General features: G+C 47.5%; 1 protein-coding gene across 1 annotated transcript in view; it reads right to left on the reverse strand.

The window, feature by feature from the left end:
- Positions 1–19751, reverse strand: part of OBSCN (obscurin, cytoskeletal calmodulin and titin-interacting RhoGEF) — a 223829-nt gene that overhangs the window by 139350 nt on the left and 64728 nt on the right. Inside the window, exons 10-18 of the mRNA XM_019543669.1 lie at positions 18361–18636; positions 17401–17676; positions 14694–14956; positions 11735–12032; positions 9115–9390; positions 8038–8313; positions 6466–6732; positions 4474–4743; positions 3591–3854 (exon numbers count right to left, since the gene is read on the reverse strand). Of these exons, the coding sequence (XP_019399214.1) occupies positions 3591–3854; positions 4474–4743; positions 6466–6732; positions 8038–8313; positions 9115–9390; positions 11735–12032; positions 14694–14956; positions 17401–17676; positions 18361–18636 (2466 nt within the window). The remainder of the gene's footprint in view (positions 1–3590; positions 3855–4473; positions 4744–6465; positions 6733–8037; positions 8314–9114; positions 9391–11734; positions 12033–14693; positions 14957–17400; positions 17677–18360; positions 18637–19751) is intronic.

Here is a 19751-nt window from a genome sequence, read left to right on the forward strand (position 1 = left end):
TTTTCCTCCGGCTCCCCACATATCTGAAAAAGGACTTTTTGTTGTCCTTGATGCCTGAAGCTAGTTGGAGTTCAGTTGCAGCCTTGGCAGTGACATGTGGTTTCCCGCATCACAGCCAGGGTCTGCTCAAAAACTCCCTCCCGACTGTCACGACAGTAGGAGGGTGGAATAAGCTGCCAGAGAAGCTGAGGAAACTCCTTTCTTGGAGGTTTAAATAAAACAGGCTCTGCAGGCATTTGTCTGGGCCAAGGCAGGAATGGCACAGTCTGTCTTTGAACCAGATAATCCTTGAGGGTCCAGCCCCGTGATTCTGTGGCTCTTTCCCAGAACTGCTCCATGGGGTCAGAGGGCAGCCGAGCAGCTGTCGCCAGAGCTGATAACTACCCTGTGCCTAGATACTCACACAGCAGCTCTTGTCAGCTGTCAGCAGTGAGGACTTTGAGGAGGAGGAGGATAGCGTATGAGCAGCATGAGAAAGAGATTACACAGACGCTGTTTCTCATGATGCAGTTTGTCATCAGTTTGGGATGCCTGAGTGCTAATCTGCTTTTTGGAACGCATGCAAACAATGCCATATAGCATGCTCTTCCTATACCAGTTATGTCTCTAACCTGAACGTGGCAAGCTACTGGAGCATGATGATCAAGTTCTTGTATAAACCAGAGAATTCATCATATGGATTAAAGTACGGGAGGATGGGAAAGGCAGGGAAAAAGACTGACTTGCATTTACAGAGCAGCATAGAGCTATTCAGGCTTGCTAAGCAGAGGACATGGGGTAAACTACTGGCCCAGGTGAAATTTATGGGAGTGTTGCGTTGAATTCAGCAGGCCCATGATTTCACTTGTGATGGGTAAAGCTGCATTAGAGGATTGGGGGAATTCAAAAGGTAAGGAGTGTGGTAATGAGATCAATGGGCAAGTATGTTAGAATAAATCCTATACTCTTTTATTAAGGATGGGGTTTGTTGTATAAAACATTAATTAAAAGGGACACCCTAATATATATATATATGTGTGTGTGTTTAGAACTAGGATCCACACTACTTTAAGATGATTGAAAACCTGAACAGCTTACAAATGACAGGATTGTAGGAAAGTAGATCTGGAAGGGACCTCACAAGGTCATCTTGTTGAGCACCCTGCTCAAGGTGGGAAAACCATCCCATCCAAACATCTGTGTAACCTGCTTTTGAAAGTTTTCAGGGATGGAGATCCCACAACTTCTCTAGGAAGCCTTGAACATCTTCATAGTCATAAAGTTCCTCCTAATCTCCACCCTAGATTTCCCCTGTTGCAAGTGGAGAATGTTGCTCCTAGCCTCCTAATCCTGTCCCCTCCAGCCACAGAGAAAAAGCTCATCTCCATCCTCTCTATAATCGCCATGAAGATACTTGATGACTGCTAGGAAATCCCCCCACCCCTCAGACTTCTCTTCTGTAGAGTAAATAACACTACTTCTTTCAGCTTTTCCTCATCAGCTATGCTCCCTGAGCCCCTAATCATTTTGTCAGCCTTTTTTGGACTTGTTGCAACCTGTCCACATCTTTTTTACAGTGGGGCCCAAAACTGGACACAGGACTCCAAACAATGTCTCATCAATGTTGAACAGAGCAGAAGAATCACTTCCCTTGATTTCCAAGCAACACTCCTGTTAAAACAACCCAGGAGGAGGTTGGCCTTTTTTGCCAGAAAAGCACACTGTCAGCTTACGGTCCACTGTAACGGCCCCAGTCCTTCACTGGAGTACTGTAGCCCAGACGATTATTCCCCAGGGTGTATTTGTGCATGCAATTATTCCATCTCAGACCAGGACTTCACACTTGTCCTTGTTGAATTTCTGGTTTACTACAGACAATTTTTCTAGTCTGTCCTAGTCATTCTGGATCCTAGCCAGTGTCTGCAACTGTACCCAATCTGGTGTCATCTGCAAATTTGCTAAGTGTGCATTTGATCCTATCATCAAAATCATTAATGAGGATGTTAATACCAGACCCAGGACACAACCCTGGAGAACCCCACTTGATACCTCCTCCCAACTAGACATCACTCAGCCCGATAAACCAACCGGTTTTGTATCTGCTGTATAGTACTTTTTTCTAAACTGTATTTCCTTAGCGTGTTAATGAGAACGCTGAGGGAGACGATGTCACAAGCCTTGCTAAAATCAAGGAATATCAAATCAACTGCTCTTTCCCCATCCACAGAGACTGTCACCATACTACAGAAGGACATGAGTTTGGTCAGGCATAACTTCTTCTTGATGAATCCATGTTGGCTGTTCCTGATCACCTAGATGCTTCAAAATGTCTGCACAGCACAATTCAGGATCATACCTAGAAATCCAAGCTACCTCTGAAGAAGCTACCTTGAGTACCAGAAACAGTGTAGCCATACAGACGTGGCAGTCCACATTGGTTCACAACCTGTGCCGAGAAGCAAGATATAATAGCCTTGGAGGAGCATGGTATTAATGCAACTATACTATTTCTGGTTCCCAAGCTAGCTCAGACTCAGATGGTTTGAATATCTATGCATGGCATTGCATTGCACCACGTTGACATGCCAGTGCCCTAAAGCAGATACAAAACACAGCCATGTGGACCAAGGAAAGGCTCAGGAGGGGAATGCACTACAAAGATTACAGACAGATCACTACATTTACTTGACTGCTCAACACATGTCAATGGAAGAAGTGCTGTTGTATATTCACATCAACTGAATTTGCAGGGATGTTCTCCAGCGCATAGTTTCTCAACCTGTGGTACGTGTACCCCTGGGGGTATGCAAGACACAGGCAAGGGGTATGTGGGTACCCCAACACTCTCTTGCCCTCTTTTTCCCTTAAAACTAATGGCAAAAAAATCAGTGCGCTGCGCATTAAAATTCCCCAGTAATAATTTGGAGGGGTTCATCCCTCCTAGCTTTGGGCAACATCACTTCTCACCCAGGTACATATTTGAGATGTGCACCCCTGGTGTAAAAGGTGGCAACCCTACCCACACCAGATCAGGTATCTGGCATGTCACAGTCGTATATACACAGCCCTTCTTCCAACATATAGCACACATTAGTCTGTAAACGCAAAATAACCTAGAAAGTTGAGTGTTGGGGTACTTAGTAAAATTTTCAGAAGTTAAGGGGTACTTGATATTTAAAAGGTGGAGAAACATTGCTCCATGGGATAGGGTACATAGGAGAGGTGGGGATAGGGAATGGTGGAATGATCTGGCTGGGATCGTCTGATCTTGGACCTCTTTCCTGCCAGGGGCAGGGGGCTCGGACACAGTGATCCCTTGTGCTCCCTTCTGACTCTACAATCTATGAATGTATGAATCCATGACCTGGGGGAAAAGACAAAGTGAAAGTGGAGCAGGAAATGTCAGAGAAGTTGGACACAGGCTTAAGGGTGAGCAGAGTGAGTGAGGCAGAAAAGCAGGGGATCCTGGAAGGAGCTGGATAAAGCAAATAACCAGTTATTCATTCTCTGTGCTAGGGCTTATCCAGGCACTTGATTGGTAGGAGGATCGACTTGCCCTCCCAACGCCTGGTATGAACTACAGAGCAGGTGGCCGTTCGGCCGCATCTTACTTTCCACGTTCAGCTTGGCCTGGGTCTTGTCCTCAGGAACCTCGCAGCAGTAGAAGCCCCGGTCTGCAAAGGTGATGTTCTTCACCGTCAGGCTGTGCTTTGTCCCCTCAGCCCTGATCTCTAGGTTTCCACCCGGTTGCAGCACGATGCTGTTCCTCATCCATTTCACCGCTGAAGGCTTGGTCAGCTCCACCTCCAGAGTCACCGTGCCCAGCTCTTCGACTGATCTGGTCTCCAGTTTCTTCTTAAACAGCACCGGTGCCTCTGGGAAAGGAAAGGAGACAAGATTAGAAGATGAGAGAATCCAGAAAACTGGCTATAAGATAGGGCTAAATGGGTTGAATCTGGGGAAATCAAAAAAAAGGAAGGTCCTAGAGAAGGAAAAGAGCATATCCAGCAGCGTCACGCAGTGGGCTTTACTCTAATGCCCAGAGGGCGGGTCTACACGAGATGGTACTGCACAGTCGTTACTGCACCTTGATTTAGTGCTTATATTAGCAAGCACTAAATAAATGCGCAGTACCTGGACAAACTGTGCAGCAGTGCTGGCAAATGTCTTTTAGGTAATGCTACTGTGCAGGGGTAAATAAAAGAATTTATTTTATTAAATGTAACATAATGTAATATAATGTAGCATAATATAACCTAATGTAATATAATGATTATTTTATAAAAATAATATAATAATACTGAGCAGTAGTGTATTAGCAGAGTCTGTGCTGTGACACGCCATTGTGTGCTCAGTGTCTCAAGCAGACGCGCCAGAAAGGATGGGATTTTTCACACCTATTGCTAATCCAGTCAACAGGAACAGAAATGCATGAAGCAATACACCCCATGGTGGAAAATCATAGCTGGGCAAAGGGGACTTTCAGTCTCTTACCTCGGACCTTGAGGTTGGCTTTGGTTTCCACACCCTCAGCTATGGCTGAGATTTCTGCAGCATCCTTCATGGTCAGGTCAGTGATGGTGAGGCTGTGGTTTGAATCCTTCTGAGAGATCACATATTTCTTGCTGGCTTCAATTTTGACCCCATTCCTGTGCCATGTAATCACAGCATCACTGGGAGAGACGGTGCATTTGAAGTTGGCCTCCTTTCCTTCTTCACACACCGTGCTGAGAAGGCCTGTAGTGAACTTCACCACTCTGGGGACTGAGAGACAAGAAGGAAAGATTTTCACAGCACGTCCATGGGATGACCCCAGCCCATGAGCACCTCAGAAGAGTAGACAGGATCAGTAATATCATCATTGGTATGAATAAATATTGCTTTGACAGAGATATTGCAACTTGAGCAGTTTGGGAACTGCGACAGGGGGTCAAAGGATCATAGAAAAGTAGCGCTGGATGCATAGGCACCGATATTTTTTTTTGCTGGGGGTGGTGGGACCTACAATGATGGCCATGTGGAAAGTGTTACGCATTTCAGGTGACAGCCCTCTTCCCAAGGGGGACCAGGGCCCTCGGTGCCCCTGGCTGGAAGGGACCTCAGGAGGTCATTATAGAAAACAAGGGTGGGAAGGGACCTCAGGAGGTCCCATTTACTCCAAACCCCTGCTCAAAGCAGGACCAGCCCCAAGTACATCATCCCAACCCAGGCTTTGTGTAGCCGGGTCTTAAAAACCTCCAAGGATGAAGAGTCCACCACCTCTCTGGGCAACCTGTTCCTGTCTTTAACTAACCTTCCAGTAAGAAAGTTTTTCCTAATATCCAACCTCAACTTCCCTTGCTGCAACTTGAGCCCATTGCTCCTTGTCCTGTCATCTGCCCCCACTGAGACCAGTTCAGATCCATCCTCTTTGCAGCTCCCCGACAGGGTGTTAAAGGCTGCTAATTAAATCCCACTTCTGTCTTCTCTTCTCCAGTTCCCTCAGCCTCTCCTCAGAAGTCATATCCCCTAGTCCCCAAATGATTTTCTTTGCCCTCTGGACTCTGTCCAATGTTTCCACATCCTTTCTGTAATGGAGGACCCAAAACTGGACACAGGACTCCAGATGTGGCCTCCCCAGTGCTGAATAGAGAGGAAGAATCACTGCCCTTCATCTGGTGGCAACACTCCTACCAGTGCAGCCCAGGATGCCAGTAGCCTTCTTCACAACAAGAGCACACCGCTGGCTCATATTCATCCTAATGTCCACTGTCACCCCCAGGGCCTTTTCTGCAGGGCTGCTGCCAGGCCAGTCAGCCCCAGCCTGCACCGGTGCAGAGGGTTGTTCTGTCCTAAGTGCAGGTCACTTGGTTCAAGGCAGGTGCACCCCTATCCAAACCATCCCATGCACGTGCTTATCTAACCTAGTCCAAAAACACCATAAACAACCCTGTTGCCCAACTACAAAGCACCCAAGAATACCCAAAACTCCCTAACCTGACACAAGTAAAGCAGGGGAACAGGGCACTGGCAATGCCCTGCTACTGCAGGGCTGTTACATACACTTAAGAGATCCAAGGAAGATGTCTGGCTTCTCGTCACATGATTTCTCACTGACCAATTTCTATACACGAAGCCGGCAAAACACAGAAGGAAACTCTTAACTCTAGCAACATTGATACTCAGGATCTCCCTGCACATGTCGTGTTTCCTTCCTGCGGCTGGGCTGTCTCTTCATCATCTGTAATATGGGACCCTTTATTGCCCCAAATGCCACGTAAACTTCTGCATAAAAGCAACGATATCATGAGCCAGGAATGCTCGATGTCTAAGTGGTGGGAGGCCGCATGCAGTGGGGGCCAAGCTAGCATGAGCCACAACCCCTTCCCCAACTGCTGTACTGCATGTGCAGATGGATCCCTGCCCCCAAATCAGCTTCTCTGCTGCTTCCCATATATAAGTGCCCCTATGGGAGCTGTTTGTCCCGGTTTGGTTTTGGCACTGTACCTGTGAGAGTGACCTTAACAGTGCTCTTGTCATCTCGGGATTCACAGGTATACTCTCCCGCGTCATCAGCCCTAAGCCCCGTGATGGTCAGGATCCGCTTGACACCGTCCTCCCGGATCTGAAAGCGCTTGTTGGACTTGACCTCCACGCTGCCCTTGCGCCATACCACCTTCCCCTTGGGCTGGCTCAGCTCACAGGTCAGGCAGAGGCTCCCTCCTATCTCAGCAGTCACGGCTTCCGGTTTCTTTGCAAACTTCACAGGGATTTCTGTGATTCGTTAGAATGAACACAAGGGAGCTGAGCAAATCACCTCGGGAACCTCTTTTTTACTTTTAAATAATGGGATTTGGGGCACAAAGGGAAGTGGAAATGAAAGAGAGTGTCAGTAGTGGGCACCGATTCCAACTTGGTGACAATAAAATGGACATTTTAATCCTGAGATTTCAAAGCACTTCAGGAAGGTGGGTAAAACAGTCACCTCTATTTTATATTTTAGGACAGTAGAGATACAAGGAACTTGCCCCAGTCAAATGGAGATTGGCTGTAGCCCTATCCTTCTCTTCCTACCTGGGTGCAGTGATACAGGTTATAATCGACTGATGCTCCCTAACAGGAGACTGAGAGAATTGGCACTGGGAGATAATCCCTCAGTTAGTGAGCATCTAGCTAGCTAGCAAGAGACAAAGGGTCTGCAGAAGCTGCCTACTGCTCCACAGTTAAAATTTACTGCTTAGTTCTTCTCATCCATGTATTTCTGTGTTTATTGAACCTAGAGACCCTCCTCTGGGTAATCAGAGCTTCTCAGCTAAAAGTCATGATGATATCTCAGTGAATCAAGTTAGATGGAAGGATTCATCCATTCCTGGGCCAGCCCTACTCCACCTCTCTGGGCTAGAGAAAATTTACAACTGCTCCCTGGAGAAAGGGGCAGCACATGCTGCTCCAGGAACAGAGCAAGGTACAACGGCTCAGGTCATGTGTAAACGAGGCTAAAACTTTGCTGAGATAGGCTGGGTCCTAAACTAGCCTACTGGGCGTAGGAAGCACCTTGCTCTCCTCTGTATGGACCACTGGTTCTCGGCCTTTTTTAGACCCAAGGCACCCCTCTTTAGACTCAAAAAACCCCTCCAAAAATGCCAACCCTTATCTTCCATCAGTTTTTTTAACTACAGAAAAATAATAGAGCTGAGGACTATTGCAAAGACTCAGAAACCCCAGAACAGGGCAAAATGCTTGATGCCTATGGATTCCTCTTTGAAATCTCTGGGTTTATCTTAGGAACCATGGTTGCACATCTAACACCCTGCAGCATCCTCGGCAGGATCTTTGAGGGACCGCAGAGTGCTTTGGCACCATGGCTGAGAATCACTGGTAGAGATGTTGGCCAAAAGGTTTGGCCAAACCTTAGAGGGAGCCATGACAGCTGCAACACGCACGAGGGACCCAGACAGCAGAGCAATGATGGAGGAGAATAATTACCAGGTTTGACCCCTGGGCCTCACTCCCCCATGGAGACAAGTTTAGTTCTGGTAGGATTCAAGCTGGCATGTGCCTGCTGCTCCTTTCTCTCACCTTTCACCTGTACTTTGAACTCCTGCTTGTCACTCTTGGTCTCACAGGTATAGACGGCAGTGTCCTTGCTCTCAGCCACCTTCACAATCAGTGACCTGGAGGCCCCATCACTCTTAATCTCATATTTCTTGTTTCCCCTGATCTCAACCCCATCCTTAAGCCACTTGACTGCAGAAGTTTCAGGAGTTACTGAAGTGGCCAGTGTGATGCTCTCATGTTCCTGAACGACGATGGGCTCCTTCTGGACAAGTTTATTTTGGAATTTTGCTTCAGCTTCTATGGAAGCAATCAAAAGAAAAGTCATCGAACCACCTTTTCTTCTCCTTAAAAGTGTATTTCTCAACTGCTCTTTGCGCCACAATTCATACCGTAGGCCCACCATCCCCATGTAAACCCATCATAACCTGGAAACTGAGCTGAAGATCTGCCATTTGTTTTGTACCTTTTGTTGAGAGGGATGAAAGGAAATAACCTGTGCAAATACCCACACGCACGAGCATGTCCCACAAAACACTTGTTTTGCAGTGTGTTATGATGATCTTCGTTTCTCTCTTTCCTATTCTCACATCAGTCTTAGATCTAACTTAAATCACTCATGGGACTCAACACCCCGTGTTGCCATGTCTCTGCCTGTTACCGTATCTGCTTACTGCGATTCTCGTCTTTTAGCTTTTCTGTCTCCCATAATGCACTGCCATGGCCCAAGGCAAAGCTTGTTAACAAGAGCTGTTTCTGCTAAGCAATCTGCTCTCTCTCCACCCATCATCTCTGTGCGTGGCTTTGTGATAACGTGTGCGAAGGAGACAATGCAAAAACAACCTGGTGCAATGCCAGGCATCAGACTGCTGGCCATATTCTGCACTCTGTGCCACCCAGACAACACCCATTCAGTCAATGAGTCAAAGCCATTTGTGATGTAGTTCATTTGAACTTAGTGATGTGACCCTCAGGAAAATCTTGGCCCGATTGTGGCCGGAAGTTAAGGAATATGAGATAGTCATACCATGCACACATCCCCATAATAACTCCCAATGACTAATTCTGCCCAATACCAGTGCCCAAAAGAAGAGCACCCACCGACTGCCTCAACCTTGACGGTCAGTTTTTGGCCCGCAACCTCACAGGTGTAGTCTCCAGCATCTCTCTTGTCTACATGCTGCACAATCAGACGTCGGGTTTTGCCATCTGACTCCAGCCTGAATTTCTTGCTGGGGATGAGCAGCTTCCCGTCCTTGTACCATTTGACTTCAGCTTTCTCCTGGGCCACCTCGCAGCTCAGGATGGTGTTCTCCATGAGAGTAGCCTTTACCTCTTTCTGCACCTTCTCCTGGTTTATGAATCCTGTTTCTGGCTCTGAGTTAGAGACATGGGAAAATTAAAGATTGTTGAACATTAGCATATCTGATGTGTCTTAGCAGATCTGCATAGTTCATCATGAAGCACGTCATTTGCCGACAGCAGTAGTCTCTGCTGGGCAGCTTTAAATATTTTGAAAACGGGTCATTCAATACAAAACTTCTTTCTTTTTCTGTTCTTCTCATAAGCATGAAATAAAATGATAGGGTAATCTTCCAGAACAGACCCCGTAACTAGTACAATACCCGTATCATTTAGCAGAATCCATTTTAGCTACTCACATCAGCACACATGCAACCTTAGGTGGTTGAGCAGGTCCTTTGATTTCAAATGCTTAAAGTTTTCAACCTACTTGGGCACCTTGCTCATTTTGGACCTAATGCACCAGTCTAAGAAGTTGCTGGGTACCTTCCAGAACAGAAAGGCATTTCACCATCTGGGAAGAGGCATGCCTCACCCTGAGGTTGGGATCTACATCTTAGAATGAAGAAAACATCAAAAAATAAAAGAATAAAAATCAGAGTTTTGGATCAGTCTGGATGAGCACGGCACTTCAAAATGTGAATACTAAACCTGATTTGATCTCCTCTTCTTCTAAGCCAGGTTCCAATTTTTTTTCCCACTCAAGCTGGTAATGCTACAACCCTAATACAGGAAAACATTTAAAAACACACTTACAGATCAACACCGGCCTATGTAACTTTCTGAACAAAGACATTGTCCTAAACTCTGACCTGTCAGAAGGAATTTGGTGTGGTAATTAGGGGGTATGTCTACACATACTATTAATGTGAAGCAGTAAACTCTGGCACAATTTGTGCCAGGGTTTATTGCTCCTGGTGCTGTATTTACACGTGCATCTGGGACTGCAGCACATCGAGCCAGGTTAGAGCAGCCCTGGCTGGCAGAGGATGGTGGGGTCAGCCTGCCACGCCGGGGCTGTTCCAACCCAGCTCAATGTGTTTCGTAGGGGCTGGCTGGGCACGAGCTAGCCAGCAGGCAGCCCCTGCACTGAAGCACACTCGTGCCCCTGCCAGCACCATCAACATCCACACATGCATTGCTGTGCACTAGGTAACACCGCCATAGGATAGTACTTGTGTTTACACCAGTGTTTCTTAGGTTACTGCAGCCTAATAGGGCCACACATGTGGAAGCTGAGACTTTACCGAGGAGCTAATTAGTCAGCTCCGCAGTAAATGTCTCACGTAGATGCACCCAGGGATTTTGCAGTTGGAGCCAGGAGGAGTCCAGCGGAAAAAGTATAATGTGACTGTTTTGTAAAACTCAGTATTTGAGGCAACAAAAAAGCACAGCCTGAATTTGAGTGCTGAGAGACACTTCAAGCTGCTTCCATCTGACGTGGTTCATCCCCCCCACCCCCCGCCGCCCGCAATGGGGCAGAAACCTCAACTGGATTAAGCATCATTAACTTCATTCTACCATAATAAAAGCTGTGGCATTTCCGGCTGTGTGTCTGTCTGTCCGTAACGCTCCTGCCCGACTCCACACGCACGGCCCGGAGCCTAAGGACAGACAGCCATAGAGGCAGAGGATGAGCAGAGGTGGTTGGGGCCAAGATGTGTTCCCCACTGTGGGAAGTGGTGCGGGGAGAGCCCCAGGGTAGGGGCTTGGCTTGCTGCCATGCGGGGGGCATGGCATGTGGGGGCGTGGGGGGAGCATAACGCACGGCCGCAGGGTGCGGGGGACGCAGGCAGCATTGGCTGGGTGGCATGTGGCCACAGGGTGGGGCACATCCCCCAGCCTGATCTCTGCACGCCCCCCTGCGGCCATGCCCCACCTGCACAGCCTCAACTCCCAGTGGTCATGCACCACACCACCCTGCACCCCCTGCGCCACACCCCAGGGCCACTCCCCGCATCCAGCGCGTACTCCCCATGCCATGCCCTCAGGCCGCATGCCACCCCACTCACAGCCATGCACCACACCCCACCAAGCACTGTGCACCATACCCCAGGGTTGCTGCCCGCACCGTGAGGCCACAGCTGGCGGTTCCTCCCCCCACCATGGATGTTCCCCATGCTGCACCCGGAGTCTGTGCACCACATCCGCCCATGTGTCCTGCACCACACCCCGGCTCTACTCCCTGCAGCACGCAGCTGGCGAGCGCTTCCCACAACATGGCCACTCCCTGTGCCACGCTCTGCAGCCACCCCCTCCACCCCCCACTCCCCACACAGCCAGCCACCATGTCCCTCCATGAGCAGAGCACCAGGAAGGTGGGGTGGAGCAGGGCACAACCCAGAGCAGTAGTGGGAGCGAGGCAGTCTGTTTTCAGACTATGGCAATATTTTGGGGGATGAAGATGTGTCCTTCCCACCTGTGACATCAATCTTGAAGGTCAGCTTCTGGCCGGCAGCCTCACAGGTGTATTCTCCAGCATCTTTCTTCTCCACCCCTTGCACGACCAGGCGCCGGGATTTGCCCTCGGACTCCACCTTGAATTTCTTGCTGGCGGTCACCAGTTTCCCATCCTTGTACCACTTCACTTCAGTCTTGGCCTGGGCCACCTCGCAGCTCAGGGTGGCGCTGTCTGTGAGGGCAGCCTTTACCTCCTTCTGCACCTTCTCCTTATTTGCAAAGACAATTTCAGGTTCTGATACAAGAGAACGATGCAGCTGAATTATAACCAGAAACTTAAAGCTGCCAAAAGCAAAACAGTTCAATTCACATCTCTAATCTGACCGTGCACCCTTAAAATGGCCACAACGACACGTGAATCAGTTTCAGGGGGTTTTGTCCAATAAATTTTCTGGTTATTGTTTAACATATTTTGTAAGAAAATCAAGGAGCTATGTTAGCAAGTCAAAAACAGTTCATCACCATAACAGCGCTCATCCTAGGCTCTCTCACGACAACACAGAGCCAAGGTTTCATCTGAGCTAAATTCAGTGCAGGACTTTTTCTGCCTGCAGGGGGTTTTTTGTACAGCCCCTCTAAGAACATCTTGTATAATCCCACTGTAAGTGCAGAAATCCTAACGCTTGCTCTCGTTATGGGCAGCAGGAATGGGGGCTGAGGCAGCGTGGGCACTAAGGCATATAGTTGACAGCCCAGAGGTTGCAAGTCCAAGGCCATGGCAGAAGTGCTTGCAGGGCAGCCTGTCAGATTTCAATGAAATCTGTGAATTCTACCAAAAACCTTGTCACAAGGACACAGAAAAGGAAGTAGCAGTAGCATTAAATTAGCACCTGCATTTCTGGCACCGTACAAACACATAGGAGGTAGCCCCTGCCACAAGGACTATCAAGAACTGGCAATAAACAGAGGGGAAGAGAGTCCAAGTCTCATACCCTCAACCAGGGATGGGCAAAATGGCAGATCCAGCGGGCAGCTGGACTCCATTTCCCAGCAGCCCCTGCCTGCATCGCTGGGGCCACCTTCCACAGAGAGCCCAGCAAGGTGGTGGGATGATACTATGAGGCTGGGATTTCTATGGACACCAGCCCCAGCAGTGCTGGCAGGGTATGGCACATGGCAGGGAGCTGCTCCGGGGATCTTACAGTGGTGACAGTGGTGCAGAGCCATGATCTGCTGCTGGCACACTGCTGCCCAGGGCGTGAGGGCTGCAGATTGCGGCTCTCGCTGGCTCCAGACCATGCTGTCACCATCGCAAGATCCCAACCCCTGAGCAGCTCCCTGCCCAGCCATGTCTGCATGTCTTCCTGCACTAGGCCTTCAAACAAATTAAGCGTTGGAGTCTTGTATCAGTGTTTGCACACACTAGGTTTTCGAGCAAATTAAGCCCAGCCTGGGGCCAGTCTCCATGGAAACCCCAGCCTCATCCTGTCATGGTATGACCACTGGAAGCCAGCCCCAGTGACACAGGCAGGGGCTGCTGGGAAATGGAGTTTGCCACAGGCTGGACTTTGCCCTCCCCTGCTCTAAATACTAGCTCTGTACTTCTCAGCCTTTTTAGACTCAAGCCACTCCTCTGAAAATGTCAGCTCTTAGCTTTCACTTGTGACTATAAAAAAATAATAGAGCAACTGTTGTGCTGCAAAGAACTTAGAAAGTTTATGATGGGTCAGAATGGTTTTCATATCGTGGACTCCTATTTGAAATCTCTGGGTTTATCTTGTTAATCATGTGTAAAGTATAGCATCCAGGAGAGTGTGGGTCTAGGATGCTTAGCAAAGCATCTAATGCATAATGTAACCTGATGGAAGCCTGGACTGAGGCAAGATGGGTAACATAGCTCAATGATATTCAAAGCTAGATTGCACCTCTCCAGTCATGGCTCCATTCGGGTGAGGCAGGAAAGCTCATGGGATATAGGTGCCAGAGGACGCATCTACTGCCGAGTGCAGAGACAGACAGGTTCTTCAGGGCTCTTGGGTAAAGCTTGCATTCCTTCAGCCCTGAATGCTAACGAACGCATAGAGATGTTCTGCTGCACCCCATCCCTTCCCAGCTATGGTCCCATTAGGGGATGAAGTCTTTCGGGGCAAACCAAGCTACATAGGTTGGTGTTTATCTATGCACCCAGCTTCACGCTGAGAATGAAATGCTTCTCTCCCATAAGGCTACAAGCACCAGTCTGTCTGCAGGAAAAGGATGGGTGAGCCAGGGTGGCAAAATCCACTTTTCTAACCCGGAGCTCCATAGTCAGTGCATCCTCTGGTATCTATTTCCCAGGAGGGCTCCTTCTGCCCTCACCCCTGGAAAGACACAATCTAGCTCTGAGTATCATTGCAAGATGTTACCCATCTTGCCTCAGTCCAGGATCCCAGGCAGTTTCAGCACAGCTTGCACACAGATAACACTCCAGGCCTCACTTTCTACCCCACCTGTGGTTGGTAGGGCACACTGAGCTCATGTGAAGGCAATCCCTTGCCTCCCCCACCAGGTCTCTGGGACCTACATAGAGAAACCTTTAGAGAGTGCAACACCTCTGCATGGTACTCCACTATGGCCCAGCTCTGCAACCTCACAGGGGTTGCAACTAACATTTGTTCACCAACACTCTGGGTGAACCAACATACCTGTAAGAAAGGAGGGGTTGCTGCTTGTTCATAATAGGCTGAGCCCATTCCAGATAAGTTGAAGATAATCTTCCCTGTCTTGAAGTGCTTATAAACTACTAAAAACAATACATGGCTTCAAAAGTCCTCAACCCTTTTCTGCAGCAAAGCTATAGGAACCACAACTGATCCCTTAATTTGCTCCAACAAACAAAATTCCGGTGAACAAGATTCTTAAAATTTATTCAGTCTGCTCAACCTGCTAGGAAGAGGAAAAATAGAGGAAAACAGAGTTGTCTCACCTGTGATGGTGACCTTAAAAGTTAGTTTCTGGCCAGCTGCCTCACAAGTGTATTCTCCAGCATCTTTCTTCTCTACCTCTTGCACGACCAGGCGCCGGGTTTTGCCCTCAGACTCCACCTTGAATTTCTTGCTGGTGGTGATCAGTTTTTTGTCCTTGTACCACTTCACTTCAGTCTCAGTTTGGCCCACCTCGCAGCTCAGGGTGGCATTCTCCTTGAGGGCAGCCTTCACCTCCTTCTGCACCTTCTCCTTGTTTGCAAAGGCATCCTCAACTTCTGTAAGTGAAGAGAAAGCACAGAGTCAAGGAGTGATGCTTCCCTTTTGAGACAGCGGTTTTCAGATCCACAGCACCAGGTGAACCTGTGCTAAACAAATGCATAGCCAGCAATACAAGTGTTATAAAGACTGGAATCAGTAAAGAGTTCACAATGGCTGATTTAATGGATGACCTGGAGATAAAAATCTGTCCTAGGATATCCTGAGCCAGAACAACCACAAGTGAGAACGATCTATCCTGGTAAACAAACATACACACACATATACACAGACACTCATACACATACATGTATGTATGACCAGTTCCTCAGGTCTCTCCTTTATTATTTAAACACAGCCAGGGCATTGTCATCTCCATCTTCATTATCATTTAGATTTATATCCTGCCCTATCCGGAAACACTAAGAGGCTTAGAACAAAACACCCTTGAGTGTAGGATGGATCCAAATCTATATGTCACTGGATCTCTGGATAAAAATGGCCTCGAGTTTTGTAAAAGTCTGGATGTGAACACACGTCCTTGTATCCAAGCCACATCATCTCTGCAGCAAAGCCATAAAGACAACTGATCCTTCAAAACATAAGAGGATCCCATCCCACCAGGTGGCTGGATCACAAAGAACAAGTTTACAAGGTCTTTAAACCTTCATGCTTCATGGCAGGAGCCAAATACCTAGTAATAGGACTCAAAAGGGCTAGGATGTCCCATAATCATTTGCTTTGAGCTTTCCTGCAGTTTCCTTCAAAGCAGCTGGTGCTGCTTATTGGTACAGCCAAGCTAGTGGACATAGGGTGCCTGTACACACCACAGGTTTTAATCCTCATTAAATTAAATAGGTTTATAAAATTTAAACTTGTTTATTTAGAAGTGTCGCATCAGTGTTTTCATGCACTAGGCTTTCAGACAAATTAAGCTTTGAAGCATTGTATCAGTGCTTGCATGCGTTAGGTTTTCAAATTAAATAAACCCAGTCTCCAGCAAGTGCCTCAGGAAAGTGGGATGGTCCAGCATTGCCACCCCCCACAGCCTGGGGGTCTCTACCCCATACCCCATGCCCCGAGCCCATGCCTGTGCCTGTGCTGCAGGGAGCTGGCAAACCACACAAGAAAAGAAAAAGTGGAAGCAATGTGAAAGCAAAATCAATTTGAAGAGGTGAACTACAAAAAAGTCACACCCATCTGGTAGACAAAGAGGCTCATTTCATGTCTTTGAGTGCCTTTGTGTTTGCACGCAATTAATCCACGGCCGCAACACTTTAATTCCCGGTGAGCCAAACTAAACTACATCTGAGGAGTTTTAGTTTAATGCACCAGAAAGACTTTTAAAGTATCCAGAAATCCAGCTCATGCAAACTGTCATGCAGTTGCAGAGCAAGAAAGGGCAAAAAATGTGGCAAGTACAAAGGCCCTAGGCGGCTTATGAGTCTAAGGGGGAAGTTACACATTACACGCAGCCCACAGTCAATCTGTGGAAAGTGAAGCAGTGTTAAGGTTGGAATGTGCTGTGAGCAGTTGCGTTTTAAATGTTATTACCATCTCTCGCCTGCACAGCTCTGACTTGGCACTAGAGGGCTGGCAGGAAGGGGTCAGGCTACAGCTGTTACATCACAGCTGTAGGGTGTTTTCAGGGGCCTGCTCGTGTGAAAAAAGTAGCCCGTGTAAGTGCCCTCAGAGGGCACTTAGCATGAGTTAATGAGCCTTAACGTACAGATGGTGATGCTCACGATTTAAGTGCCCTTGGCATGGCCTAAATGTAATGTATAACTGCACCATGAGCCAGTATGGCAAATGATATAGCTGTATCACAGCTGTGTAAAAAAAGGCCTAAGACATCTCAACCTCCTGAAATGTACCCAGGGGGCTCATCCAAAACCCACTAGAGTCAATGGGAATTTCAGAATGCAAAGTTAAAACCCATTTAACTTACTCCTCCTGGGCTAGATTCCTATCTGGTGCAAATCAGTACCAATATAGCCGTTCAGTGCTTCTCAACCTTTTCAGATTCACTGCACCCCTCGATAGACACGAGGCACCCCTCCGAAGAGGTCAGATCTTAGTTTTCACTTGCTTTTTGACTACCAAAAAAGAATAGAGCAACTCTTCTGCTGCTCAGAGACCATGACGGTCAGCATACTTTAACACTATCAATGCCTAGTGGAAATTTCTGGTTTTATGTGAATCACGCTTGCACACCTCAGAGTGCTAGCATTGCATGGCACTCCACAGCACCCCTGAAAGGATCTCTGGGTGCTCTGGGATGCCACAGCACCATGGTTGAGGATCACTGCACTATTTAGAGATGCAGCCCAGGAGTCTTTAGGTCAACTTTCCAGAGCATAAAAGGAAACATAATGTGCACAAACTCAGAATATTCAAAAGAGAAAAATTCAACAATCGGCCCCAGTTCAGCACATTAACAAAAACAAGACTATCTCTCTCCCACCTGTGACGATGACCTTGAATGTCAGTTTTTGGCCCACAGCCTCACAGGTGTATTCTCCAGCATCTTTCTTTTCCACCTGCTCCACGACCAGGCGCCTGGATTTGCCCTCAGACTCCACCTTGAATTTCTTGCTGGCGGTGACCAGTTTCCCGTCCTTGCACCACTTCACTTCGGTCTTGGCCTGGGCCACCTCGCAGCTCAGGGTGGCGCTCTCCTTGAGGGCGGCCTTCACCTCCGCCTGCACCTTCTCCTTGTTTGCAAACACATCCTTATGCTCTGCAGGGGAAAAGGGAGTTTAGGATTTTCTACACGCATTGTCTTACAGATATAGCACAGAGCTGGGCAGGGAGAAGGTTCAGTCCTAAGAAACCATTAGCCACAAGCCTTCTGTGGCTCCCGACGTAATTGCAAATTCAACTTTAACCTTCATAATGATGCCTCTAGGGCACCTCCCTTAAAATAAACCAGCCCAAATGCTTACATTCAACCTCTTGTAATTCCTCAGGAGAGCCACATGCCATCTGTGCAAGAATATTTCACCTCTGTCTTCCTTTTACTTTACTTATTAGACATTGTCTTTTGCACAAACTTTCCTTCCTGGTCATTTTAAGTTCCTTTTCAAGATTACTGTTTGCTTTAAAGTAAATGATGGCATTAAAAGGAAGACAGGCAGGCCCTGATGGCTGCCATGAAGATGTCCATAATGCCAACACTGCCTGGCAGTTTTGATGCTAATGGTGGAAAACACACACCATGACACAGAATCAGCAGCTACTGTTTTTTGGTAGTATATCTGGTTACTCCATGAGTTTCTTCCTAATTTGAAGGCAAAACCCCAAATCTCTTCAAAAGTCTTCTGGCCTCTGATTGGACAAGCCAGAAGAACATGCATTTTAAGCTAGAAGGCTTTGGCCACCAATAGCAGCGAATGGGCTGAAGAAAGGAAATAGCTTCTCCCACCTGTGACCATGACCTTAAAGGTTAGTTTCTGGCCGGCAGCCTCACAGGTGTATTCTCCAGCATCTTTCTTCTCCACCTCTTGCACGACCAGGCGCCGGGATTTGCCCTCGGACTGTATCTTGAATTTCTTGCTGGCGGTCACCAGTTTCCCATCCTTGTACCACTTCACTTCGGTCTCGGCCTGGGCCACCTCGCAGCTCAGGGTGGCGCTCTCTTTGAGGGCGGCCTTCACCTCCGTCTGCACCTTCTCCTTGTTTGCAAACACCTCTTCAACTTCTGAAATGGGGAGAATTCAAGTTAAAAACCCAGAAGGAACAAATGTATTGTGGCCAATGGATTGTTGCAAGCCTTTACCGCAATCGATCTCCGTGATGATTCATGTCAGAAAGCGCTGCTTTACTTATACTTTCCCAACTGCATTAACAGCATCATATAAATGCACCCTCTATAGCATCCCTGATCATTTGGGTTCGCTTTTTAGGTAGGTAACCTGGCTTATTTTTGAGTTTCTACTACCCGTACTTCAAAACAACTTTTTTTTTGTTTTTTCGAAGCTGAACATCTGGTAATGACACCTATTTGCCCTTTTAGGGAGTATGTCACCCCTATCACAACTAGAGAAAAACAGAACCAGAAAAAAAATCAGTCTGGAAGGGACTTCAGGAGTCATCTAGGCTGACCACCTACTCGGGGTAGGACCATCCCTGTCTAAAACCATCCTGAACAACTATTTGTCAAACCTGCATCGAAAAACTTCCAATAACAGAGACTGTACAACCTCTTTAGGTAATTTATTGCAGTGCTTAACCACCCAGAGTTAAAATATTCTTCCTAATGTTCATCCTAAATGTCCCTTGTTGCAATTCTGCAATTCCAGCCCATTACTACTTGTCCTGCGGACACAGAGAACAATTGATCGCTCTCTTCTTTATAGCATCCCTCTGTATTTGAAGATTGTCAGCAAATCCCCCCTCCGTCTTCCCTTCTCCAGACTATATCATCCTAAAACTTGCAACATTGCCTCATAAAGCATATCCACAGTCCATCAACATGCCAATTCAATCAATTCAAGAAGTTCCTTCCGATCTTAAAATCTGGGACGTTCAACATACGTAGCACCTCAATAGCACAGCAGGAGATTTTACCTTCCTAAGATGTGCATTGGAGGTATTTAAAACCCACTGACAGCAAAAGTAACACTTTTGTATTTGGGTCTCAGCAGATGAACCAGCATTGAAAGATACCATATGCAACACATGATAAAAAGCATGTATCCATGTAAAAGGTAATGATTAGCCACCTTATAGTTTCATAGTTTCATAGTAGCTAGAGTCGGAAGGGACCTAGGTAGATCATCTAGTCCGACCCCCTGCCTTGGCAGGAAAGAGCAC

This window comes from Crocodylus porosus, unplaced genomic scaffold (assembly GCF_001723895.1).
Source record: "Crocodylus porosus isolate Cpor-Errol unplaced genomic scaffold, CroPor_comp1, whole genome shotgun sequence".
NCBI lineage: Eukaryota > Metazoa > Chordata > Crocodylia > Crocodylidae > Crocodylus > Crocodylus porosus.